The sequence below is a fragment of the Oenanthe melanoleuca genome, chromosome 9, assembly GCF_029582105.1.
Source record: "Oenanthe melanoleuca isolate GR-GAL-2019-014 chromosome 9, OMel1.0, whole genome shotgun sequence".
NCBI classification, from domain to species: Eukaryota; Metazoa; Chordata; class Aves; order Passeriformes; family Muscicapidae; genus Oenanthe; species Oenanthe melanoleuca.
The window spans coordinates 9,652,428-9,680,363 of NC_079343.1; the positions used below are offsets into that span (position 1 = coordinate 9,652,428).

A 27,936-nucleotide genomic window follows, 5' to 3' on the forward strand; every position below is an offset into this window, starting at 1 on the left:
GACTTTTAAAAGAAAAGAGCTGCACAACTTTGTACTCCATTACTGCTCTGTAAAAGTACTGCACAGCCATGTCTTTGAACCATGCCTTTGAACAAAAAATTTAAAAATATGAATGGCTGTCCGTTTTCTAAATTACATATGCTTGAATTAACATCAAGTGGAATTTCTGTGAGAATTGTTATAGCTGTTTTGCAGTATGAACAACAGCAGAGTTATGCTCAGTCCCCCTGCTTTTACCAGTTTTATATTCATCAGCCTCGTTGTCATCCTCAAGGTGCTCGGAGGCTGTGAGGAAATCTTCTTCTATTGAGGACACAGAGCAGTTTGTGTCATCCTCAGGCTTTAGGACACGAGTTTCTATCTGCAGCTGCCTCTCCTGAACGAGCTCAAGTCCAATCAGAAACTTGTTTATTTCAAAAATGATGCAGCTTGCACTGTTCCTCCTGTCCCCCCTCGCACACTGAACCAAGCAGACATCTGCCAGCCAAGGACACTAGAGGGGAAAAGAACCACAGTTACTCAATTAAAAAATAAAACTTATTTTAAGCTCCCCTGCCTATAAACATCTTGGGAATGTTCTGCTGCAAAGATGCAATATGATTTGTCATTTCACTGTTAGTAGCAGTGTGCAGTTACATGTATGCCAAAATAAGCTTTCTTGGACTGACAGCTTTTGTTATACAAGTGTTTTAGTAGAGAAGCCAGCTGTATCACAGGGGATACTTGGCAATTTTGTGGAAATTTGTTTGTTTTCAATCAATTTGTTGTTTAATGAAAGAGACTTATTTGATGTTAGTCATCAGACATGCTGTTATTAATGGCCTCACACTACCTGATATTACCTCTCTGGAGGGAATTGTTTGTGGGCATGAATTCCTTCTCAGGGTCATTTCTGTTGCAATTGTCTGAAGACAGCCCTGTAAATACTGGCTGATAAGAATGTGAAGAGCAGGTCACTGTTAGATGTTCAAACAGATAATTTCTAAATAAAAAGTGTTTTATTTTGTTTCTTTGCTGCTCTTCCTCTCATTCCCTCTTTGTCCAAAGCCCCATTATTTCAGGCAATCAATACAAGCTCCCACTGGAAATGGGGCTCCAGTGCACAATGTGCTCAGCCTTTATATAAAACTGCCTTCTCTAGAGGAGCTGTACAATTAAGTTGAAAATTGGACAGAAACTGAGAGGAAGGAACTCTTGTTATCCTCATTTTACTGATTTAAAAACAGTTGGACATTTATACAACAGAGCTGAGTCGATGTCTCTGCATGGGACCATGCTTGTTGTATGGATATACCCTGAACTAAAGCCAACTTTTGCAGCTTGTGATATTGTGCTTTGAACTCCCAGGAAAGAGCCAGCTTGGGTGGGACCAACTTTGGATTGGATTGAGGCAGAACCTTTAGGCTGTGCAAAAGATGCTCGGGACCCCCTGGGCATTTGCAGAGTATCTAACATAGGAAGGTGACCCCATCCTGGGCCTTTTGTCTTTGACTGTGAATGCAAACCAAATATCTACTAATAAAGAGAGTGGGATGAGTGTTTAACATGGGTTAACATGTTTATCAGCTTGCTCTTCCTTTCCACCTAAAAAATGTGTCTGAACAGAAAACCAGATAAATTACTGTTAAAAAAGAAAAGATAGATTAGATAGCTGCTATGAAATTGAATCAGGCTTGAGCATTCACCATATTGTGAAAAATACTATGAAAAACAGATGCAGCCTTAGATCAGACATTTCCCTGCTTCTTCCCCAGTCCACAGTTTATGGGGTTGTACTTGTGAAAATGGCTTGAGGGGGAGGAGCATAAAAATCCTTTCACAAAAACTCTGCCACTCATCTTACAAATGAATTTCTCTGAAAGCCAAACTACAGGGTGACTGTGGCCAATAAATCTCATCCAGTCTCAATGCAAAGCTTTACTTAACAGAAATTTATTTAGTTCCTGTTTGTCTCTTGCCTCCACTCTCTGTGAGAGGGCTGCCAGTCTTAGTGTCTGTAGATGGGGGTGACTTGGGTATTTCAGTTACCTTGTTTGGGTCTCAGACCATCCCTGTGTGTATTGCAACATCTTGGGATGTGAGGTTTGGAGCTCCATCACTCCCACAACAGCCTTGTGATTGTATTTGTTAAACATTTCTAAATTCAGCCGTTAGTCGTGAGTGGCAAGAAACCTCAATAATCAGGTAATTGCTCTCTTTAATGATCAGCTTATTGGTACACCATAAAATTCAGTGATCTTTGCCATACAGCTGTCATGGAGTCTGCTTCAAGAAAGCTTTTGTGCACAAGGTAATTTCAGTGAAAAGTTTCCTGTTTTTCTTATCTGCAGCAGACAATATACCTGTTCACATTTTAAACTTGTTGAGACAGTTTTGTACTCCAGGGTAACTCTGCAGTTTTAATGAAGTTCAGAGGTGAAGATGAATTGAGAATGAAAGTGGGAAGTGGCAAGACCACAGGGAGTCTGTAGGAGCTGTGCCCTGGCCCAGCTCTATGCACAGAAGTGTCACTTCTCTCCTTTCCCCCTCTGCTGCCCTTCTGCTACTCTTGAAATCTGGGTTTATGAATCAGCCATCTCTGCCACCAGTGCCTGCCTCCCCTGAAGGATCAAGTGCTAATGTGGCTTAAAGCATTACCAGCTGCAAGCCAGACATCTGCAGGATCCAGGGGGAATAGCAGGAGCTCTCAGCTATCTTTGTGTACATGGTGTGTGTGTTCCCCACCGTGCTCCACACACTTAAATCTGTCTGACAAAGGCTGTTTGCATGTTTGCAAACTTCCACTCATCTCAAACTGATCTCAGGTCTTTCATGGTCCTTTTCCCATTTTCCAAATTCTATCTTTCACAGGCATGATATGACATTAAAGATGAGTTTGATTTCTACCTGGGGAACCTCATAATCAGCCTGCAGGTTTCCTGATGTCAGTCCACTCAGCAGAACTATTTCATTTTCCTTCGGTGGCTGCACGTTCATTGAACTGATGAGTTTGGGCAGATTGGGTGAGACACTGATCAACTTCTGTAGTAAGAAACAGAGATTTTGCTCTCAGGTAATGAAGTCAGAGTTGCACAGTTATAAATATTAAAATGAAATATCACTTATAGGCATCCTTTTAGAAAGCTCACTTGAAAGTATTACTTCAAGTAGATTAAGAATAGAACCGGCAGCATTAAAATGCACATTCTTTCTTTTGAGACACCAGACAAGGATGACAGTATAAACTTTTGCTCAAGTGTCCAGCAGGACAATCTGCCATCCCTCACACTGCTACATGCTAAACATTTTGACTGGATTGGTGCATCTAAATACTTCCTATTACATATGAGTTCATTGGGCTGTGAAAGCAGTGTCTCCCTCATGATCTGAAACACAAAAGCTTCAGTAGGTATGGTCACGAGAACAGGGCAAATTTTCCTGACCAGAGTTACCTGGAAATTGCCAACCAAATTGATGCAATGCTAAACATGGAACACTAAAAACATTGGAGATACATGAAATATGCCTTTCTTTGCTGTTACACTGTGTACCTTCATGACCTTCCTTTGTAATGATACAGTCACTCCCTACATGTTATGTATTTGCTAGAGGCAAAGGCAGTAATAGTCACAGCATCAGTGATGCTATACAGATCTGTACTGTCCCCATCACGTGCAGGGGACATTTGTGCTCCTTTGTGTACAAAGGCCAGGCCAAAAAGGCAACACCTGCTCTCAGAGTGCAGCTCTCTCTGCCAAGGATCTTGGTGTCCTCGTTCTGTGAGCAGAGAACCACGGCTGACCCCTCAGGGCAGGAGCAGAGTAAATACCACCCCCATTCTCTGCACCACCATGGCCCATGTGTTAGTGCAGAAATGTGGCAAAGCCCTTCAGGGAGTGCAGATTTGGGCACCCAGCCATCTGCTTTAGCTACTAACCAAGGCAACAATACTGCACTTTTCTTCCGTTCCATCCTCAAAATACTAAGCTTGCAGTACTGTTATTTTTCCTTGGATTGAATTAGATATAATAAAACTTTCTGGCTTAGGAAAGCTAAATCAATATTGGGAAACCATTCACTTTTCAGGGGACTGATCTTTAGATGAGACTAAGTATTTTAATGTGACATAACTGAATTCAGTGCTTCAATTCAGTTTGATGTTTCACTGTAGCATAAAAAAATCTTCATCCTTTTTTTTTTTTTTTTAACTTTTTTAAAATTACAACCTTTCTGTTATCACAAACACTTCCTGAAATATCTCTATTTTTCTACTGCCAAATTGCCACATTTTATCAGATTTCTTGGGTAGGAAATTATGGCATTTTATTTATCTTTTACTGTGCTTCTATACCTTTTCTTCAGAGAAAAAAGAAGTCTGGAAGCATAGTTATTTTACACAAATCCTGCAATTTAACCCATTCCAAGGTTCAATCAGTAATACAAAATCCTAAAAGTACCTATTAGTAAATCAAGTACCTGCTAATAAATAGCTATATATTTCATGTGAACAACAGCTGTGCCAACATCTTCAAAATTCTTCTAAGAAGTAATTTCACCACAGCAGTGTATTGTATAAAATTCCATGCCACTCAATGATAATTTACAAAACCTGCTTATTATACACAAAAATAGGGATGAGGGAGTTTCCCTGGAAAAGAATGCATAGCACCTATTACCTACACTGAGAACAGATGTCTAGTTCTAAGATTGAGGGAGAAACTTCTGGTGCTTCCTCTTATAGCTTTTGTTCCTCAACAAACACTGTAAACAACAATAAAACCACAGCATTTTAGAAAACAACCAGTGCTTCTGTGGCTCTCAAGCTGTTCTGCATAGTTAACCTGCTGATTCAATAGAAAAATCATTTTGCTGCAAAATGCCATATTTATTTTTGACAACTGAATTTTCACAGATCCAGGATGCAGAAAACAGCACAGAAAAACTGTTCCTGCTAACAAATGACTTGCAGGAGGCATCAAGGTGCCAGTACTGGCTGTTCTATGAGCTAAAAGTGTTTCTAGCAAATGAACTGTAATGGTTTATCCAGGAGATCCTACCTGTGCTCACTCACTACACATTGCTTCTGCACTGGTGTGTCAAACATGGGCACTGAGCCAGGATGATGAAGAGGAGCTGATAAAAAAAATGTAAGCACAAAACTGACACCCAGCCCTTTCTTTAAAATGTGACTTCTGCAGATTTAAGGGTTTTTTTCTGGAATGGTATATGTTTTAAATATCATATCATATCAATCATGATGTAGTTTGTCTCAGTGTTTGTAAAATAACCAAGGTTTTTAACTGTTTTTTAAAAATTTCTTTTTTCCCACCCTTGTAACTTTCAGTTAAACAGATCAAACCTGCCTTTAGTTCTGTTAGATCTAGCCCCCCCTCCTCCTCCTTAAGAGCACATAATCTATCTAAGTGGAATTTGAGTAAGATCTCAGCTGAACAAGACCTAGATGAGTGGAAGATTTTCAGAGGCTTTTAGCAGGAGTAAAGAGAAAGAAATCAGAAACTCTTTTTATGTAGCACTATGCCAAATTTAAAAAAAAAAATAAATATGTATGACATGTCCATGCTCACTTCTCTGATAAATGCAAGAAATCTACTCATATAACTGCTGTGAATTCAGATTGCAACAATCCATTACAAAGTTCTGGGATGGGAATAAGAAATAACATAATAACATAGTTCACTGTTGATCCAATTTCAATTGCAACTTTATGCATTGCTCTCTGTAACACTTAAAAATCTAAGGTTGGCTTTGATTTGTTCATAGAATTTTAAACTGTATTTTTACTGGTGGTCCTGAATAGATCCACTGTGAATGTTTTTAGGACCTAAGCAGTTACCTGTTTCACTCGCTCATCGCTGCAGTCATCTCTGCTGGCATCTAAATTCACAAAACAAACCTGTAATGAGAGAGAAAAAGCACTTTATAAAGTTCTATTAGAATGGCAGCAACCCTTTTTAAATCACTATACCTTCCTTTTTCTAGCCTTGCAGCTGAACCTGTGAAGCCTTTTCCTAGCACAAGAAAAGTAGAAATGTTAGTGAAGAGAACAGCAGAATAGATGTTAAGAAAGGAGGAAAAAAAGGAGTAAGAGTCATGACTTTATCTGTGCTGATAATTGGCTGTCTGATGAATGAGCAAATGTTCCAAATAAACTGTAATACAGAAGGTGTTAGTAAAGGTAGAGGAAATGTTAAAAATGCATTTGATTATATATCTGATAAATTCTCCATGCCTTGTATTTCAAATTTACTTCTTTTAAGGCACTTGTTGCTAAATGTTTTGTAAGTGCAATTGTGCATTGGTTTTAGAGTTTTTCTGCACACCACATAAATATTGGAGTATTTTCCCTAACTTTCCAGAATGTCTATGAGAAAATTTATGAAAGTAATTTTTGAAATTCGGCTCATGAGCCAATATTCAACAGGAAGTTTTCAGCACTGCTAACTGGGCACCACAGGTGCAGAACAGCTTCACTGCCTGGTGAGCACCTGGAAGTTCTTTGGATGACAAGGGTTTTTATCACTTTGATTATGATGAGTTTCAGCAACTATTTAATGGTAGTGAGATTGATTTAAACAGAAACTTCAGATCTAAAGACCATTAATTTCCAAAGACTTTTATTTTATTATATACTTACTGGAAGGCCATTTTCTGATGAGAAAATCTCTCTTCCAGCTCTGAGTTACAAGCAGGGACTCCAAAACTAGGCTGACTGTGAAATTTATGAGAGTTTGGTGTTGTCCTCATTTAACCCAAAACCTAACAAATTCAAGGTGCACCTGAAGCCAACACCTAATTCCAAATAAACTGCAGATCCAAAATTTAACATAAAAGAGCTGAGTAATATTTTTTGATTCTTTTTTTCAGTGGAGAGGAAATACTTCCATTATTCCATGTAAATATCCCACAGAAAATGAAAATGCTCTAAATTATCCCCTTCACCAAGACTGTTGTGTTAGGCACCCAAGCTCCTGTTGTGTGCCTGCTTTTACACCAAGACAACCCTGATTTCAGTTTGTATATGCACATGCCATATGCACAGATTATGACCATCTGCAGTAACAGCCAGCACAGCAGATGGAAAGATCCAGCCAGTGCTCCCATTATAAACCAGAAAAACACCCAGTGAAGAAGAAAGCATTTTGCCCTTTTAATTAGTTTAATGTAATCTTTACATGAACTTACAAACATATTTTCCAGCCCTTCTACAATTTTAGCAAAAATATTTCTATGCCTGATAATGATAATCAGGATATGCCACTATCACGTGCTGAACTTTTAAGAAATAGTTATAAAAATGTCTAAGCTTCAAAATAGTAAAAATACCCTCTAGCAACATAGTATGGTGGTTATGTAATGTCCTAAACATTACAGTTGATTAGACACACACTTATCTTACTTTCTACTGGGTTTTCATGAGTGACCATTTAATATATCAACAATAGGTAGTTACCAAAAAGCATTAGGAAATGACACTCTTGATTTGCATGTGAACTTGCCCACAATATGAGTCTGCAGGTGCATGGAGGTGTGTTCGCTTTAATTTGGCACCAGGGTAGGAGTGTGGGAAGGTGTGGGGCCAGTTTCAAGTCCTTTCCAGCCTGGCCACCCCATGCTGAAGGCAGGGCTGCTCTGAGGAGTGTTGTGAAAAAGCTGCACAGGAGCACTTGTGTCTTCAGGGATGTTCCAGCCAGAGAGCTGATTCCCTGACAAACCCTGGTTTGCCCTTTGCTGCCTCCATGGGATGATGGCTCCTGACTCTGCTGTGATGGGCACTGGCACTGCCATCCTAAAGCCAGGCCCTCTGCAAGGGCCAAAGCATCCATCGTCTCAGGTCCAGGTGTGCATGGCACAGAACTCACTAACAGCTCCACAGAAGAAGCCTCAGTACAAGCAGGAATATCTAGTATTTTAAGTAACATTATCTTTTTATTAAAATTTTTTTTATTTGATTTTCAGAACCTAAGGAACTTGCACCATAAAACCTGCAGCAGTACTGAATCCAGCTTCCAAACACACTTGGCAAATTCCATTCACATTGATTTACTACACAGCCAATGCAGTCTTTTAGCATCTCCTGTTCTGTGGATTTTGCAGTTTTAATGATAGGCAGTTTTTAAACAAAAAACAGTTTCACATTGGTGAAAGACATTGACAAACTCATTTGCTTTTTCCCTTTGCTGTGAGCAGGAGGCAGGACTAGATGGGGAGGTACTGTAACCACAAATTCCCTCTACAGTTCCATCCTGGTCTGCTCTGCACCACTGCTTCCTTCTAGGATATTTTTGTTGGATACTTTTGTTGGAGATACTTCACCAGTGGTGCTCAAAGAGAAAATTATCTATTATGAAAAATCTCTCCCTGTTTTCTGCTTACACAATACAAGTTTCAAGCTCTCATTAGCTTGCTTTGCTTGATTAACTTCTAGTAATTATCATGGACACCTCCATCAAAACAAGGCAAAACAACACTAGAGAACAATTAATAATCTTTAGGATGGAAATACTGCATAAATTATGAAGAAAGAGCCAAGGTCAGGTCAGGATTTGCTAACCTCAATTTAATTCGGATTTTTATTTTTTTTTATCAGATGCAGCTTAGTTTAGCTGTAACCCAAGCTTCTCCTCATCATGGTATCTTTAAATGTCAGTCCTTTCCCAGCCACCTCTTTACACTTCACATCCTTGACTTCCTACAAACACCTTTTCAGTTCCAAAATGTGTCTGCTTTCCACTTACACTGATCTACTGTCTGGAAACCATACAGAAACTTCAAGATATCACTTTTTTTTTTTTTTTTTTCTGTCTCAGGAAATACTTATTTTGGAGGGAGAAAACAACAGAATTTAAAAGGTGTTGCATAATACAAAAAGGAAACAAGGCACCACCCAAATTCAGGCTTTACACAGTGAGAGAGTCACCCACAACTTCCCGGGGAGGTGCCAGTATCTACTTTTGGTTCAGTAGTTTTTCCAAGTTTAGAAATCCCATTTGCTCAAGAGAGAAAACTGCTGTTCTTTTGGTGATCATGTACCACTGCACTGAAGAGCAGGATGCAGGTTCCTAAACCATTTAATGCACAGGCACACTGTAAATAGCAACTCTTGCACTGTGCAGATTGTTGTACATCAATAGCACAGATTTGGGTCTGAGCCCCAAACTTCCTCTCATCAAACCCTCCAAGCATTTCTCCTAGGATAGTTCCAGGCAGGTTATCATCACTAACTTGCTGAGCTCTTGAAGAAGTCTTTACTTACCAGAATGATATAAAAAGAAAATAGAGAAACTTTGTTTTTGCTTCTTCTTCTGTATTTTATATGATAATTTCTAAGACTGGTAAGAGCTGCATGGGGTAAATTCTATAGATCAGTGAAGTCCTGAAGTCTGCTCTTGAGTTGGTGTAGAAATTATGGAGACACTTCTTAAAAGAACTATATATTAAGAAATTATTTTGTATAAAGTATTTAAGGATGTAAGTAAACACAGTATATTTTCCTCACTGACAAATGGCTTAAGGATATAGTAACCTGGTAAGCACAGTGAGAGCCACAGGTCTGTGCTGTAAAGGACTAAGGTCAACACTTGCTTCAAGTGACAGGAATGAGCTTTTTTTCCCCCATAAAATCAAATACATCTACATTATACCACCCTCCCAAAAATTTCAATATCTATTTTAAAAGAAAGGAAGTCAAACTGAAGAGACAAGACTCAAAAATGGGAACTATGTACAGATGGCTTGTGCAACCTGAATTTTACCTCATATGCCCACATTTATGCAATGCAGTATTGCTGCCTGATTCAGTGAACAGGAAGGCTGAAAAAAGGGGGAAAATTATGTAGAATCAGAGTACTGTGTATCTGCCATTTCCTAACATGTGAGCTCATGACTTTGTAACCTAGAGGACACTCCTAAACACTGTTTCTTAGTTTCTAATCCATCAATAGCTGGATTAGGACAACACAGTTAAATAGACCATCAAAGTGGTAGCAGGACTACAAGCAGGTGACACAAACTGCTGTCACACTTCATCCCTGTCACTCCACACTGCACCCATCCATCTGGTCCTCAGCTTTGGCCCAGGTGTCACCAGCAGGGTTTGGTGCCATACACCTCAGCTGAGCCTAAATGTCTGTGCAGATGTTTGGATTTGCAGCAGGACTGTGTAGAACTCTCCATGTTCTGTGCTGTCCTGGTTGTATGTCAGGATGTAAATGCTGTCTAGAAAATGAGCTTATTGAGTCTTTATCTCAAAGTCTTCTTTTCCCATCCTCTTCCTGACACATCACTGAGTCAACTCAGGTGCCAGTTCAGACACCCCATGAGACACTTAGAGGGAACAACTTGTTTGGGACTGCTCTTTTATCTGCCCATAAAACTGATATTTAATTTCCTACAAACAGAAGTGAAAAAGTAATTAGCCCCAGGAGAGATCTCAGGAGAAAGCAGTTCTGAGCAGGCAGCTCCTGGGTGCCAAGTTAAAACAGTGTAAATGCCTAAACTTGGGGATGTGCAGGATACAACTGTGGGATGGGAGAAGGTGAGCAACTGCAAAGCTCAGGACTGAAGGCAGTTTTATGTAAAACACCAGGTGAAGTGCTGGTAGGAATGCAGTGCTCATGGCAGAGAACTGCAGCTGCAGGGCAGGAAAGGCAGCATCAGACTCTGCCCCCCTTGCAGACAGAGCTCCCCCAAGTCCTCAGCAGGGATTTTGCTCCCTTTGAACGCTCCCATCTGCTGCTGACCAGAGGGCATGGCAGGAGCAAAGGGCAGCTGTGTCAGGACAGCCAGCTGTGTCCTCTCTGTCCTGCTTTGGGTGACCAGGCATGCAGCTCTCCCATGTTTAAATGTTTAAATTAACATGCACCTTGCTGCACTTCTGTGCATCTTGCCTTGTTGCTTGTGAGTGACATGCATCTTACACCAGAGCAGTGACATTCTGATTATTTAGCATTGTCCTTTGAAATACTAAAGGCTTGGCATTTTACTTCCATGTTGTTTCCTCTCCATATTTTGGGCAGGTATTGTTTATTCTCAGGGTGTGTGCTGTTTCTTATATACCATTATTCAGAACACTTTATGCCTTTTTAAATGTAGGACTGTGAAGGTACAGCTTGTGAAGAGGGTCATTGAATTTTCCATCAACTGTGATTGCTGTGACAGTTTAATGGAATCTTTGACCACAATAATTTCTGCTCTTAGCAATAACTCTGTGATAGGATGGCAGATTTGGAATTCTGAGCCTTCTCATCCTAATTTCATCTCTGCAAAGTAGAAAAACAATGCAGTTGCTCTAAAGTCTGAGTCTCCTGGCTCTGGAAAGGTTAGATCACTGTAATTTCCCCACAGCACAGTAACAGAATAGAGCAGCTCCAAGGCATTGCTCACTGGAATGGTGACTATTTCAGAGAACCTACAGCTGCATGATGGGCTCCCTCAGGAGCTGAAGTCAGCAAAAGCCTGAGGAAAAAATATTGTTTTACCCTGTACTTGAGAGCCAAAGTAAACTGTAACCCAGAGAAAATATCAAAGGAGAGGCAATGTGCCAGATTCTGTTCAGAAATTTGCTGTGAGCTTTGTCTCTTTGAAAATGACCTGAATCACTCATATATTTTTGACTTATATTAGGATGGCATAAAATGCCTTTTCCAGCAGATTGTATCCACACAGCCAGTTGGTGTGACAGGAGCATTTGTTTTAATGGCTATCAAAATGCTGATCTGCAAAGCTCTCAAATAGAACTTTGCATGTATTTTCACTTGTCTTATTTATGCTAATGTGATGGCTAAATAAAAATCCTTGGACTTCTTGTGTATATAGAGATAAATGTGTGTGTAGACATACATACATACATACATACAAACATACATACACACACACACACACACACACACATACATATATATATATATATATATATATGTTTGATAGCATATATACATATACTGTCTGAAAGGTCCCCTAATCACTGACCTCTCCATTCTTGAAAACTACAATTTCTTAAATCTTGTAATCCCAATAGAGTTTCAAGTACTATTTTTTAGAAAGATAAAAACCAAATAGCTGTGAAATGATGGTTTCTAGATAAATGTTCTAAAATGTCACATAAGATCATCTATTAGCTAATAAGGAAACTAATAGTTTTGAAGATCCTAGGAATTTTTTTATCATCTAGGTCTGGTAGGACTTGTGTGAAAGGAGGCTGATTGCAAACTTTTTTTGGAAGCTTGTGGCTTTGTTTATTCTCAGGGTGTGTTTCTTACACACTATTATTCAGAACACTTTACCACCTTTTAAATGTAGGACTGTGAAGTACAGTTTGTGAAGAGGGTGATTGTTTACACCAACTGTGATTGCTGCTATAATGAGGCTTCACCACAATTATTTACTGAAAGAGAACTTTCATAACTGATACTTGAGGCCTCTATGGCTCCAACTCTCAGTATAAATTCTACAATATATTCTGATTCATGTGCTGAAAAGCTGCTCTCAGGTTTTCCCTGTGACTCAGGCTTTGCAGAGAAGTCTCCCTAGATTGCATCTTCAGACATTTGGGCTCTTGGGCAAATTCACTACATTTGATGGGAATCCTGTTATCAACCACTCTCTGACTGCCCCAAGGAATATACACATGTTGGGTGCAAAACTTCCTTCACAGAAATCACATTGCACCAGGACCAGGAGCAATAGCCAGCCTAATATTTCTACCCTTTGCTTGTCTCTCATTAATATTACAAAGTTAATTTTTTTTCTGTCACTTTTATTTATAGACTGGCATCAAAAGGAGTTTTTACTGCAGAATGAATAGAAAGTATTACTGCTTGTGCAAGACTAAAGAGTTAATTTACATTTCTGCACAATCTTAGATGCCTGCATTAATCTTCTTAATATTTTTGTAAGTCTTATTATGCTTATTTATTTTCTTTCTGTTTCCATTTAAATGTTAAATAGAATCTCAGAGGACTAGATAATATAGCTGTGACAGTTAACAGATCTGATTTCAAGGCAAGTCCAAATAAAAAAAGAAAAGATGAATATAAACCAATAAACCATAATTGAGACCATCATTTAGCTTTGTTCAAGTTAATCTTGACTTTTTCCATTTCCTGTATTTGAAAATTATTGGCATGGAAAAATTATGGTTCCATCAGACCGTTGCAGGAAGTGTTATTTTAAAGGAGAATTTGTTCATGAGGAAAATAATAAGTAGTAACTTGAAATCAGTTTGTGGGGTGCTCAGAAGCTGGTCCTGCACTTTATCCTTTTCCTGCCTCCTCTGCCCCCCTGATCAGCAGGGTGGGCCTGTTACTGAACACAGGACTTCTGAATTTTAGACACTTCCAGGGAAAAGATTTCATAGAAACTGTTCAAACTTTAAATCACCAAAATGCAGTGATGCAATAAAGCTTTAACTGTTGTGGTTAATTATAGGCCAGACTCTGCTAAACAATTCACAGAAACAGAGGTAAATCCCAAAAGGTTTTGTTTAAAATGACTGAAACCATCACTGGCTAAAAACACTGTCCCAAATGCACAAAAGAACACAAACTATTCAATGGTTTTGAAAAACAAGCCATTTAACAATGAAACCAAGGTGAAAGACTGACTCCCTGCAGCCCCAATCCTGATTGCCTTGGCAGTCTCTGCCCAGGCTGCTTTTGGTAAGCCAAGAAATACAACTGCCTGCAGTCTGCAAAGCCAAACTGATGAATTCTTTGATCCTATAAGCAACTGAAGCAGGAAATTATGATGATGTTTGATTTCCAGAAAACAGAATATTGATGGCACATTACTAAATGAATGCTCAGATTTCTGGGACAGTTGAGTATTTTCTTAATGTCTTTAACACACCTAGATATTTTATTTGGTACATGGCTCTGAACTACTATAAAAATCAATTATTTTTCTCAAAGACATTTGTGTGACCCGCAGAAGCTAAAAATGAGATTAAAGCATTATAAGCACTTAAATCCATTCTGCTTATCTGTGCACAGCAAACTGTTCTGTGGTGCTCTACAGGATTTTTCAGTACTTGTGAAAGATGAGGAAGTCAATGTGGCTAAGCCTAATTAAAAAATGCAAATGGTTTTGCTAAACAAAGATGTCAAGTGAAAATATTCTATAGCAGAGCCTGTGAGAGATGATCAGACTCAGGTTCTGCCTGCTCCAGGTCTCTGGGGTGTCAGGATGAGCAGGAATTATCAAGGTGCAAGTGGAGCTATCAGCAGATAGAAAGAGTCAATTGTGCATTATACAACTAGATACAGGTCTCAGATCAGCAGCTAAAACACCAGTATGTGGAACAGTGTATTTGGTTTTGAGGTTTTGGACTGAGCTGGTTCTTCCTTACTTGCCTCTGTTACTCTAATTATACTTATCACTTAATTATAATACACATTATGTTCCAAACTCCCCCATCTTTTAAGTAAAATATTAGCATGCATAATAGCTCAGGCCATATATCTGATTTTTGTTCTGTTTTTCACACAGTGGAGCAGGTCTATATTTTGCAGTCTCCCAGTCTTAGGTGCCTCTTGTTCTGGACTACACTGGGGGGAAGAAGGAAGGGGGAGGTGGCACTTTGCAGGGCAGCAGGGAAAACCAGCAGCTCCATGGTTGTCACACTTTATGAAACTCTTCCTGATAAATCTCAAAGCTTTCTGTGAAGGGATTTCAGGACTGTATCCAGCAGATCAGAAACACTTGTCTCTAGATGAAAAACATCTCCCATTTCTCCTCTGATTAAAAAATTCTTCAGTAAAAGCAGATCATTCTGTAAATTCTCTCTGCTTTTCAGAGGATGGGGTGAGAATTAAGGGAGGAAGCATGCAGGTCTGATGATGGGTTTTGACTGAGCTCAGTTGTATGATAAATATGCACCATTATACACTGTAAGAAATGAGGACTGCAAAATCTAACTGATCTGGATCATTTCCTCAGCTCTTCCTTTTCTTCACCAGGCCCATCCTGGCCCCAGCTCTCCTTCTTGCTTCCTGGCTCGTAAAATTACATTTTTAATCCAAGACCATTCTGTTTTCTCCCCTTGAAAAGGATTGTTTCACCCTTCCCTTCACAGAATTTACATTCAGCATACAAAAGATCCATCTACTGCTGACCACTGCTACAAGCAACAGAAATGACAGCTTTGGGATGGGTACAGTTTGGTGACAGTGATGGTTTCTGTCATTTTTAACCAAACCTTTTGGGACTGACCCCTGTTTCTGCTGCAGTGGACGTGCACAGCATCTGTCTGCTCATGCATGCTCTACAAATTGCAGGGCAGCTCTGCCCAGCTGTCAGACAGATCATAAATAGGTAGAGCTCTGAGGCAGCTAGATTACCTGGAAAAGAAGGAATGGGACAGGTTCTTGTGCTTATGAATCAGTCTGGAAAACAGCTGGCTGTCTGGCTGTGAGAGTGCTGAGATTAGAAGAGTCTGCTTATCTGTGCATTACCATCTTAAGGTTAACTCTTCACATGTTGATGTGTAAGCTCTGCCCTGGCCACTCTCCTCTCAGTAGACTTTCATTAAAGTGTAGCCCTGTCTGGTTTCTCTGTTGTATAAGGAAGGTTTGAGTTCACAGCCTTAAATCCCTCAGTTTATCTGTATTCATGAAACCTGTAGGAACTCTGGCTCTGGAACCTCTGGCCTATTGTCAAATTAGACAGATATCATCCAGTAAGCTCAAAAGTCACTACTTTACTTGAGCCTGAAATTATTTCTGTTGGTAAACAAGCAACCAGAAACTCTAATCATGCATCTTTACAGAGGCTGCAATCCCAGGTGTTCTCTTGATTCTTTAAAAAAACCTAATCAAACTAATTTAAATCTAATTCAACTGGTTTGTCTAATTATTTTTATTCACACAAACCCACAGCTGTTTTGAGATAATGTTTTGCCTAATCAAATGTATTTTTTGACAGATTTAGGTCCTTCCCCAGTCAAGGTCTGTTTTACTGAATTCCTGAATTCAGTATGAAATGGTAAAGCTAAATAAGTTCCTCTCACAGAATTCTTGAGGGAAGTAAAAAACAAAAAGGATGCATGTGTGGATTTGGAAAGACTGAGCTTACCCAAATAAACTGTTCAAGAAGCAAATAGGAAAATTCTTTAAACTCTCATAGTAAATAAAGTGATTTTAAGTGGGAAAATTAATTTTGGTGGATTTGATACTAATTCTTCCCATACACCTAGAAAAAATTACTTAAAAAATATGACTACCCACATTTATATACTGTCAGTTAAAAAGAGCATGGAATGTTTCAATTAAACATCTGCTACAATCTGGAGGAGGTGGCTGTGGCATCAGAATTATGGAATCCATCCCTAATCCCTATGTGTCAGGCAGAAGTGCCTGTACTTCTGCAAACTAACCCATCCTCACAAACTCTGCAATCCCAGAGCCAGACCATAGAGCTGCTGCAATCAGAGATGTTTCTCTACTAAATTACATAGCAGCTGACAGAAATAAAGATCAGTCCATGAGTCAGTTGGATTATTAGCTTTATCATTACTATTTTTAAGCTTTGCAATTAAAAAAAAATAGTTGTTTGTTCCACATACTTAGTTGCATACACAGTTGGAGAAAAAAATAGCTGAATAACACTTCTGAGGGGTTTAAAACAAACCCTGGAATAAAACAAGAATCTTCTAACTTTCCACTTCTTTTATCTGAAATAGTGAAGCTGGTAATCAGAAAAGCATTGTGGTTTGAACTTCTTTGCCTAGACAAGCTTCTACCAGGAAAATATCTGCCTTCTTCATGATCATCCTAAACCTGCAGACTCAAACTACAGAAAGAACTCCTACAGTGATGATTAAAGGCTGGGCCTCTGTAGTTCCCAGTCTTTGCAGAAGACCAAAGAGATGAGAAATATTGGCATTTACTTGAGGATTGGATCTTTTTGGAAAAGGAGCTGGAAATGTCAGTCTGAGCTGGGTTCCTGCAGTACAGTAAGGAGGGTTTTTGGTAATTTCAGTGACCCTGAAATGGGCGGTGATTTCAGTTCTCTAACTTACAGATCCTGCATGGACAGCTGCAGTGCATCTTTCAGCTCACAGGGCACATGACACACCATTGGTCTCCACAAGGTGCTGACAGAAGCTCTTTGGACTGGGGAGCACCTGTGACAGAACACAGCTGCAGCTGGGTGCACCCTACAGTGGAAGCTAAGGCTCCATGCTAAGAGCACAAAGCTGTGCAGAAGAACTTCCACCCTGCTATGTTGTTCAAGCTCCCACAGTGTCACAGGGCTTCTGTGCTTATGTGTGTGCTAAAGAACTGCTCATTTCACCAGGAGGAGCTCTGCTGCCACAGCCAGCAGCACCCCAGCTGGAGCAGAGCAGTCACACCCTGCCTGGGGGCACACGGCTCCTGCACCCACTCAGACCCACTCAGACTCCTCAGCCATTTAAAGATTTAACTGTGCAGTCACACAGACACTAATGAAGAGGAAATGAGGATTATCTGAAGCAGGAGTGTGCACATGGCTTTCTTTTGCATATGGTTTCATAATGCCCAACATGTCATCTTCATTCATCTTCCTTCTGGTTTATAGCAGGCTTTAAAATGCCTTCATGCAGAGCAGTGAGGCTTGTGACACTGCCATTATAATGCATGTAATGGAAAAGACTCTCTTACAATTTCTGGAAAAGAGAGATCTCAGCCATTAACAAACTGCTAGCTGAAATGTGTGGGTTTCAGGTAATGTTATTCACAGTGTTCCTTCAGAGTGTTCTCCCACTTTTTTTGTTATTTAATCATTACTATTATTTTGCCTTCTATTACTCCACCTCAGAGTAGTTTTGGGAAGCAGGCAGGATTTTGTTTCATGCCTTGTTTTTGAATTGGTGTGCTGTCTTGGGATGTAAGAATGCATACAGGTAACTTCCAAAAATGCCTCCTTTTCCTGAGCATACAGATAAATATCTACTGAAGAAGTACATAGAGTGTATATAGCATATAGTGCTTTAAGGATTGACATATTTTTGTGAAGATCTGCAATATTATAAGAAAGAAGGAAACTGAAAATAACCAGATGTTGCTTTCCTGTTGCAGGTATTTGTTTTTAGATTACAATTTCCCTTCCTCCACTGAACAAATTCTGCCAACTATTTTCACTGCCATTGGCTCTCATCACTTCTTTTTTTGGGGTCATTAGTAGTTATCACTAATATGCAGAGTGCCCATTTTCAGTAGATAGGAGACTGGGAAGGAGAGATGCAGCTCTCTCCTCCATGCATGGTAAAATCTGACCTTTTATATTGAAATGGTTAAAGGGGACCTTGCACTGGAATATGTCTTATATGAGGTGTTTGAAATAGTCTGATAGTGACTCAGAATTTAAAAAAAAAGTTTCTAGAAGACAGAGCTAATCATCCATTAGCATTTGGATGCAATGCTTGTCTTGCATTAATTTCCATGCTTGCCAAAATGATTCTGGCAGAGGAACCAGCTGTGAAATGTAGAAATTAAAATATTAGTTTGGAAGTACTCAATATGCCCTGTAGCTGCTCATAAAAGGATTTGCATGAATGAAAATGTGAGGCAGCAGTATTATACAGGTGGGAGAATTTCTGTCCCCTCTTTCTCCTTGTCCCCCCTGCCTTCTGTGCTGAGCACAATGTCACATCTATGGAACATCCCTTGAGCCAGCTGCTGTCCCAGCCTGCTGTGCACCCCAGTAAACTCACTGGTGGGGCAAAAGGACTTGACTCTGTGCAAGCCCTGCTCAGGAGTAGTAAAAGCACCTCTCTATTATCAACCCTGTGTTCAGCAGGAATCCAGAACACAGCCCCACACCAGTCACTGTGAAGAAAATTACCTGCAGCCCTGCACACAGTGGTAACCTCAGAGCATGAAGCAGCTCAGGCCCATCTTCTGTACTACAAGTAACTCAAGAGGCTTCATGACAGGTATCCCTCAGTGGTACACAGTGGTACCTTCCTTATCTCACCAAAGTCAGATCAGGCTACCATAAAAAAATCCATTTGTGTCAAAGTAGGACCATGGCACTCTACCGACAGTTTCTCTGCCCAAAATTACAGCAGGATGCAAGGCAGGTTGAGGAAACATCAACTTGAATTGAGATCTGGGCTTTCCTTCTGTTGTATGGCCCTTTGCATGATTAATGAGAGGCAATTTCCATCTCCAGCTGTGAGTGGAGGAAGCCCTTTTCCCCTTCATGTCCTATATTTTCATTGGGATGGCCACAAAAGCCACATTACCCCTTTCAGTTTCCATGTAAAAATCTGTCCTGTGAGCTGCACAATTGCTATCTAACATGAGATGAGGTTTCCAAACACTCTTCTGGCAGGTCCTAATGGAGTATTTCCAAAAGCAGACAACTGAGTGCATCTCCAGTGAGTCACTCACACTCACCTAAATAAGGTCCTGATATGACTTTCCCTCATCTCCCCAGCCCAGCCACAATTCTCTTTTAGGTACATCTTATATGTTGTCATAAGGATGTGTTATAATGTTCTCCTTCCAGCATTTTTAGCAGTAATGTGTTTGAAATTTAATCCAAATTATTCTTCAGAAGGTGCTTATCTCAAATGACTTGGTGGATTTATGGTTCTTGATATTTTAGAGACTATCCCTATTTTAATGGCTGGGCTGCATTAATGAATCTTTCCAAGTTATCTCTTCATAATCCATTGCTTCAAAACCAGCTGTGAATATTTTCTTCCCATTAAAGCTTATTCCTTTGGGTTTGATGTAATTAATTGCCACTTACAACTTAGAGAAAATATTCCAATAAGTATTTATGTCACATGCACCATCTCCTCTCTCCAGTGCCCTGTATACTTAATGTTTAACAAATTTCTGTGAACCTCAGCCTGCAATTCATGTTAGAGGGAGCCTGTGGTTTTAACAGCAGCACAGTCACAGATGTCCACTCTGGAGGTAGCACAGGAATCTCATTTAATGATAAAGCAGGTCATGGAGGCACTGAGAATATGCCAGAGTGGAATGCTGGAGAGGATACAGCTGCAGTGCCACGCTTGATGCTCCCAGTGCCTATTTACAGCTTTGCCAGAGTAAGGTTAAGCATCTGCTTCTCTTAAGCACAGACAGAAAACCACTGCAGTGTGAGACTGCCATGGAGGGACAGGAAAGAACATGGCAGATCTAGACAGAAGATTAAAGACTGCCCCAAGTCTGAAGTGACAGGAAAGAGAAGAAAATCTATTGCCAATCTTCCACATTCTGAAATTCATGAGGCAGCTTTTGACTGCTCTACGATATATGTGTGGTACTGAAAATGTGGAAGTGCCACCCTTTAAGGGCATATTTTAATTCTGTCTTAACATTAGCTCATATGTGAAGATATATTTTTCAGAGCCAAGTATGTACAAGAGCAGAAAGTGAAAAACATATTTTACAGATGATACAAGTAATCCTTTCATGGTCTCTAAAGCAAGTGCTCAGTCTGCCTGCACTGGGCTCCATAAGGCAGAGAGCAACTGGTGAAGAGGAGGGGTTTTATTTATTCCTCTGTGCAAGGCAGAGAGGGGCTCTCTGGAGGTGCAGTTCCTTACCACAGCAGCATGAACACCCACACATGCCTGAGAAAGGACTACAACTCAGTGCCACGATTCAGCCTGCTGCTGTTGATTCCTGCACCTTGTCAGGATGTAATTAAGGTATCGTCAAGCTGAATAGGAAGATGAGACTTAAACCTAAAAATATCTCCAGTAATTATGGTTTGGATCTGGAAAGCAACGGATGGATTTTGATTTCTGAAAGAGACAATGCTGTTCCTGAAGATGGTAGAGTAATTATGGAGTGAAAGGTACAATAAACACCCTTGTAATTCCCTGTCTATGACACAGTGCTGAGGTGTGCAAGCAATCTCCTGAGGGAGGAAAAAGGTCTTAGTACATAGGTCTGGTGGTTTTAGGCAGGAAAAGAGGGCTTTGCTATGTTTGCTAGCAACTGTAAAACTTCATTCAAACACAGTAAAACACAGCACCAGTTCCAGCTGTGCATGGTCACTATTCAGAAACATGGCTTTGTATAAAACCAGCCAACAAACAAAAATCTCCTCCTTTGGGATTCAAGTTTGCACTTCTGTGCTTGCCTGTGTAAAAAGCCTTGTTGACTACTGGTCCTGGGAATAATCCTTTCTGAGCTCCTGTAAGACCACACCATCACTCTTCAGTGAGGGCATGCTCTCATTCTTTGGACACTCTGAAGAACATATTGGATAGAGGGGCCCTGACTAAGGGATAGAAAATGTTCCTGACAGTGTCTGCACTACTGCTAGCAAGGTACCTGGAAGTAAACTAGTATCAAGGATTGATGCAAAAAAAAAATTAAATCTGTGTATTTGTATCTAAACACCAAAAGATATGTAGTGCTGTATCTTTAAAAAGTCTTGAGTGAAGAAAATAATGAAAACCACTCATAATCTATTTTAATTCAAGTGAAAGCTGCTGTCCTTTGTATCATCAAGATACACCTTGCCAAAGATTTTTCCTTTTTGCATATGTTATCATTCAGTTTGAATTAATTTGTGGGAACTGTTTCCTGGATGTTTTTGTTCCATCCCCTGAGTGAGCACTGGCATTTATCTCACAATATGGTGAGATGATTCAAGGAAGACTTGGCTAGAAAAACTAATTTCTTAATTTCATAGTCACTTTTCTCTCTCAAATGATTTACTACAGACTTGTACAAATGCCAGGGCAGTAAATGAGATGGAGCAGGAGCTGGAGGAGGAGATGAGACCACAGAAGCCCTGATTTGACCAGCACAAATTAGTGCATAATGGCATCCTTAACCTCCTCCTGAAGCTGTCTGAAAGCTTGATGGCTAAACTGCAATGAAAATGATAATGCTGAAATACCTGCTAGGGCAGCAAAGTGACATTCTTCACTATCTCAGTTATCAGAGACACCACAGACCATGTGGTCCATCATCACATCACCTGTTTGCTTTGGTAATGATCTGGTTTCTCTCTCACTTTCTCTCTTCACTAAGGTGAAGCATTGCTCCCCTTCTTTGAAAAGCCCAAGTTTGTCTCCTAGGTTGGGTATGTTCTGCACTAAAATAACCAGATTACACCCTCAGCTGTAATCCTTTCTCTTTCTGTGCTGCAGATGCATTAGGGTTCTTCCATGTGGCATGAGCCCACCCAGTGGTTGCTGCTGCCTCCACTGCCCCACTCCCCCAGTCATGTCCTCCACTTTCCTTTGTGCTTGCACCACCATCACCATCATCAGAGCACTTCCCAAACACAGACCACTGCCTGTGTCTATGCATGCATCCTGCATCACTTACATCCCTGCAAGCAGCATTCTGGAGTGAGCATTTCTGTAGTTACAGAGTAGGAGCACTTGCAAATGGAAAAGCTGCTGGACTATTTCAAGAATGTTTCAAAACCTTTAATGCATTATTGAAACTGTTGTCTCATTCATCTGCCCGAAAATCCAGTTTTTTTCTCAGCTTTAAGGAGATACAAAACAATTCAAAATAAGCCCTTGTCACATTCTTACTCTTTAAGAAGTGTTATCTTGTTATGCTAGGTAAGAAATAAGCACTATTTCTTAGTGCTTTGTTTTAATTGAACAGCAGGTATTTTCCACCTTCCATACCTATCACTGCCATGTAGGGGTGTAAAGTTTCTGCTTTTCCATATTTGACAAGGAGTTTGCAGGATTTCTGGCAGTATGGGAATCCACTGTCCCTCACAAAAAGGCTTGGGAAGGAGAGGTTCTTCCTTCCTACATCAGTGGAAGTGGTTCCTCAAGGAAAATTCCTTGTTAGGTGTGTGGAGTGGGAATTTCTTTTTCCCAGCCTCTGTGTTGGGACAGGATGGTCATGAAAAGAGTGATGGGGTGTGATGATTTTTTGTGGGGAGACCATTGAAGTCTGGGTGCATTTTGAGAGAATTTTTTTTCAGTGCAAATACAATTTCTAATGGCTTTTTACTGGCCTGGAGCATGAAAGGCCAAAGAATTTATTGAAAATTCACTTATAAGCGTCTTGAACCAATGAATGCCAAATATCTTGAAGGACTATAGTGCCTTTTTTTCTTTATTCATTTTTGTATCCTGATTTTTTCCTAAATAACATTTTCATGACTATGTTCATGAAGAATTCCTAAAAGAAAATCAAGATACATCTTGAGCAGTGTGGCAGTACCACCTTAAACATGGAGATGCTGCAGAAGCATTGTGAAGAAAAGTGTTAAATCTTAGCAACTGCTAGGATAAAGTCATAACTGACATTTCTGTGTGCAAGATGAAGAGACTGTGCTTTAGGAAAGTCCAGTGCTAGAAGAAAACTATAAATAGTGGACTAAGCAAAAATATATTTTTATGTGAAACTACTTCTATTTTATGAGGTCACTCCATGGAGTAAGAAGAATGTTGCATTATAGAAATTTTAAGTGCATTTATAGATCACTGTGTGGAGCTTATGCATGATTATGTCTCACAAATCCATGTATTTTATTCTATTAGGTGCATTTTGATAGAGTTTTCATCCAGACATGCATAATTAAACTACCTTCAAAATACTACCTGATTATATTAGCAGGAAACTATGTATCCTAATCTCAGTGGTAAACTGCTGCTAAACAGTACCAATGTTAATTGAAGTAAGTTTAATGAAATGTGTAGCAATTAGACAAATATCCTCCAAAGATAAAAAGCCCCCTTACAATACTGGTGTAGAAGAAAAAGCTCTTTGAGGCAGTTCAAAGCAGACAGCATGGCAAAATCAGAAAATGTTGCCTGAAATAGGGAGGGTAGTGATGGCATAATCTTTCTGTAACAACTTATCCTTGCTTGGTATATCCAATCTATCAGAGATAAATATAATTTCCTCTAAGCTTCTGTGGAAAATTGAGCAAAAGATCAAAGCTCAACAGGTCAAAAAGCAAACCATAATTAATTCTTATATTATTATTTGAGATAATTTCCTCTAAGGAAATAAACCATATTTTTAGGATATTGAATACTAAATAGTAAAATTAAGTGACTGTAGTCAATATGTTTTGCATTAAAAGTAATCCCTTCCTATATGAAAAAACAAGGATCCCACAGATAATCTGCCTGACGAAGATGGTTAAGAATGTGTTCAGGCTCTCACCTTGCAAGGCTGCTCCCTTTGCACACTGAGATTAGGTTGTGTGTTTTCTCACTCTGTCTTGTGCAAACTGGTGAACCACTGCTTGGTATGACTGAATTAAGCCCAATAACCTCTGGCCATATTCCTGAATGTCAGGACTGCAGTGCCACTGCAGTGTCACCCCTGCTCCCAGGCACTCTGCACTGCCCGTGGGATGGAGACTCAGTTTCCTGGCAGCAGCAGCCTGGGCTCATCGGCTGGAGCTGTGTCCACATCCTTGAGGGAATCCCAGCAGACTCCATGAGAGCCCTCAGCTGGTCTTTAGGCTGTGTGCAGCACAGGCAGTGCTTATTTGAGATAAAGCTGATCTTTTCTAAAGCCCTTCTTTCTCACTGACACCAGGGAATTGCATTCAAAGAGGATTCTGAGGAAAGACCTGCTCTTCTGACTCCTCCATCAAGTAAAAAACTATTAAAAACACAGCTATGTATTTCCATCCAGTTTCATGTAGATAGTTTATAAAGCAACATAACTCCTATTTCTTCATGCACATTGTTAAACAAAAGCTGATCTTAATGGCATTATAACCCACAATAATGAGATTGAAATTTAATTTCAAGTGCAAAATAATTCTGCTTTGAGTTCTTCAGCAGCTTCCCCTCATCTAACATGGAAAGAGCTTTTTCTCCTTAATTGTGTCTCTCTGCCTTCAGGAACATTGAGCAGCCTTTTAAACATCTGCTCTTCACCTGCCACTTGACAAGTTATGGTTTGGAATCATTTTCTCTTTGGCTTATTTTTCTCTCTTGAGAGCTGCAGATTATGACCATAAAAAAATACAGAGAGCCATCCAAGTCTGAAAGCCAAATGTGGGGAAACCTCTGCAGCAGTCTATATTAATGTGCTCTGTATAGAAATCTGTATTTTTAGTTTATGAGTCTGCTTTTACAAGAAGGCTGGAAATTACAGACTTTTTTAGTTTACCATGCACTGCTGTCAGCCCCACACTCTACCCAATAACTGTGAAGGAACTTTTCTCCAGAGGAGATGGCAGTGAGTACTTACTGAAGCACAGTTGCTTTCCGACTTGTCTTCCAGAAAGCCAATTTGGCATGGTGTCCTCTGATTCTGCAGCCAGTAGTCTGTTGATTCTAGCAGACTGTTACTGCAGAGAATCTGTTAAAATAGTTAAAAATAGTTAAAATAATTACAATTTTTTTCTGAGCGCTATTGTGCTTTGGGGGCCTGAACCTTACTGTTGTAACTCAATGGAAATTTGGTTGACAAAATTGGTGGGAGAAAGATGGACAAGACAGACCTGTTTGGTTTGGACCTGTCCATTTCTGCACCTTTAGTCACATCACTTACATATCCCCTAAAGTATGAGCCTGTTTTCTTCCAGAACTGAGAGTCCTTGGAGATAGACATTTGAAGGAAATGCCCAAACCCCGTATTTTTATTGGAAAACATTGCTATGAGTTTTGTTCTCTGTTAAAGTGACAAACAGACTTGTTAGGAAAACCAATTATTCAATTACACCAGAGTACACAGCAGCCTTTATGACTGACTGTATCTCTCCCCACAGTCGATCAACTCAGTCTGTCAGCAGCCTCATTTCAGGACTTCCAAGGCTCCAAACTCCTTAAACAAGTTTTTCTGTTTTTTGAGAAGCTTTAGTACTTTGGTCCTTCTGTAATGAGTCCTGAGGCCAGTCAGCACCCTGAGACCAAAACTTTGGGTTTAATCTCTGTGTTGACTCAGCCCTACAGCCTGTGCCACAGCCTCCATTCAAACAAAATCAAAATGGGGCTACAGAGATCTGTAGACTTTAAAGAGCCAAAGCCAGTTTGCAAAACTGAATTCTTTACTTTCTGCCTCTGTACTAATATTCTACCATGAAAAAGAGAGACCATTAGTATCTTCAAAACAGCCAGGGAACAGCAGGAAAAATCTTGCTGCACCATTGGTGCTACTTACAGAACATTTTCTATGGCTTATCATCTTCCCTAGGCAGCAATGTTAAGAAGTATGTTTGTGAAATAGATGTATATTTTATATTTGTACTTCTTGCAATTCTTCTAATACATAGAAATAGCCTGTACTCTTATTTTCGGACTTTTAATAATGATATTTAAAAATATAAATTTGTTGCTATACCTAGGGAAAGAAAATCTATCTACAGTACTTTACTTGACTGCATGTTTTGTATTGACACACATTCGTCCTACTTTAAGAACACTTGATCTCCAAGCCTAGATCCCTTCCTTAGGAAGAGAAGTGAGAATAACTTGTGAGTCCTTCTCACTTCTCAGGGAAGATGAATGACTGTGGAAAGCTCATCTGGCCAGCTGACACATTTTTCTAATACTTGGGGGCATCCAGAAGTAAGCTTATTACCACCCACAGACCAACACCCACTCTCAGTTTTATCTTTCTGGTAGAAAGTCAGTTACACAGTTAATATTTCACTCCCTGTATTATACTGGTTTCTGAATAAAAGTCAGCAGGAGAGGGATGAGGAGGTAATGGGCAACACCACAAGCCCTGAGCTTGGATTGCTTCAGTGCCCTTTTTTGGTGCCCTCCACAGAGACTTTCCACCTTTGTGGCTGTTTCTCAGTACACCAGCCCTGCTATGGGTTTTCTTCTAAAGAGTTTTAAAACACAAATTTAAGGTTCACAGGAAGTACTGTGCCCAAAGACTTTCTTCTACGAATGCCAAAGGCTCATGAATGCTTCACATGAACAGCAGCTCTTCCTGGGGGCTGCTAGCTCATCTTGTTTACCAGTGCAACCACTCTGCACTCAATAAATTTTATAACCTCCCATCTCAGTGCAAAAACATTCCTGCCATCATAACTAACTCTGAGATTAGATGGGGAAAATAATATACTCCATATCCCAAAGAAACAATTTCCTGTTAGTGTAATAAACTATTGTGTGGGTTTGGTTATTTTTTTGAGGAAATCTGGAATTATGAACTGGTTGGTAAAATCTAGAATTAAGCATCCTTTTGCTCTTTCTGAAAAATTACCATTCTCTGAGGCTTTATGAAGACAGCATAGAATTGAACATACACAAACACACATACTCATATATATATATGATTAAGATATCTTGTTTCATTTCCTTAAAGATCACAGTTAATTTTTCTTCAGCCTTAATCACTTTAGATCTTTCTTTCCCAAACCTCTGACAGTTTCTGAGAAACTGTGACAGGCAGAAGTTTTTCAGGCAGAAACAAACTGTAGGTATCCTCGGTGCTGCTCGTCTTTGTCTCAGGACCTGGTGTAGATTTCAGAGCAGCTCCATCATGGCAGATGTACACTGTACATGTAAAGCCATGAAATGGGCTGGGCAGTCCACACTTCACCCACTTTGTCTCCTGTGGGATGACCCTTGGCAGCTTTACCTTTCTTTCAGAGGATGTTTTTATCAGGAAGCAAATACCAGGAAAGCAGCTGCAGAGGAATAACTCTCCTGAACAAATGTTTTGGTCTGGTCAGGTCAGGTCATCGTTGCCAAGCCTGAGTCACTCCAGGGTGGTAAATGAGCTCCAAGGCTTTATATTGTATTTAAATTTTTGTATGCAACTTTTCATAACAGACTTTGAAGTCAAGGGTAGAAATTACTACATGGAAGTTTTGGAGAGCATGTGATTTCTAAGTAAGCTCAAGCAGATGAACACCATTAGCAAGATTATGTTTTCCCTGGGTCAGATTCTGCAATCCTGTGTGTAAGGAGTTCTCCACACACTCTTGAGGATGTATCCAGAAGTGTGAAGAGGGGTGAATAGGTGTAACATTTTTAATACTGGAGGTTGCAGAAAATAATTCACAACAATTTGGATTTGAAAAAGA

The 27,936-nt window shown here is 39.8% G+C and overlaps 1 protein-coding gene across 1 annotated transcript in view; it reads right to left on the reverse strand.

The window, feature by feature from the left end:
- SPHKAP (SPHK1 interactor, AKAP domain containing) overlaps positions 1–27,936 on the reverse strand; it is a 64,031-nt gene that overhangs the window by 14,727 nt on the left and 21,368 nt on the right. Inside the window, exons 3-6 of the mRNA XM_056499266.1 lie at positions 25,143–25,253; positions 5,834–5,893; positions 2,887–3,021; positions 238–493 (exon numbers count right to left, since the gene is read on the reverse strand). Coding sequence (XP_056355241.1) covers positions 238–493; positions 2,887–3,021; positions 5,834–5,893; positions 25,143–25,253 — 562 coding nt within the window. The remainder of the gene's footprint in view (positions 1–237; positions 494–2,886; positions 3,022–5,833; positions 5,894–25,142; positions 25,254–27,936) is intronic.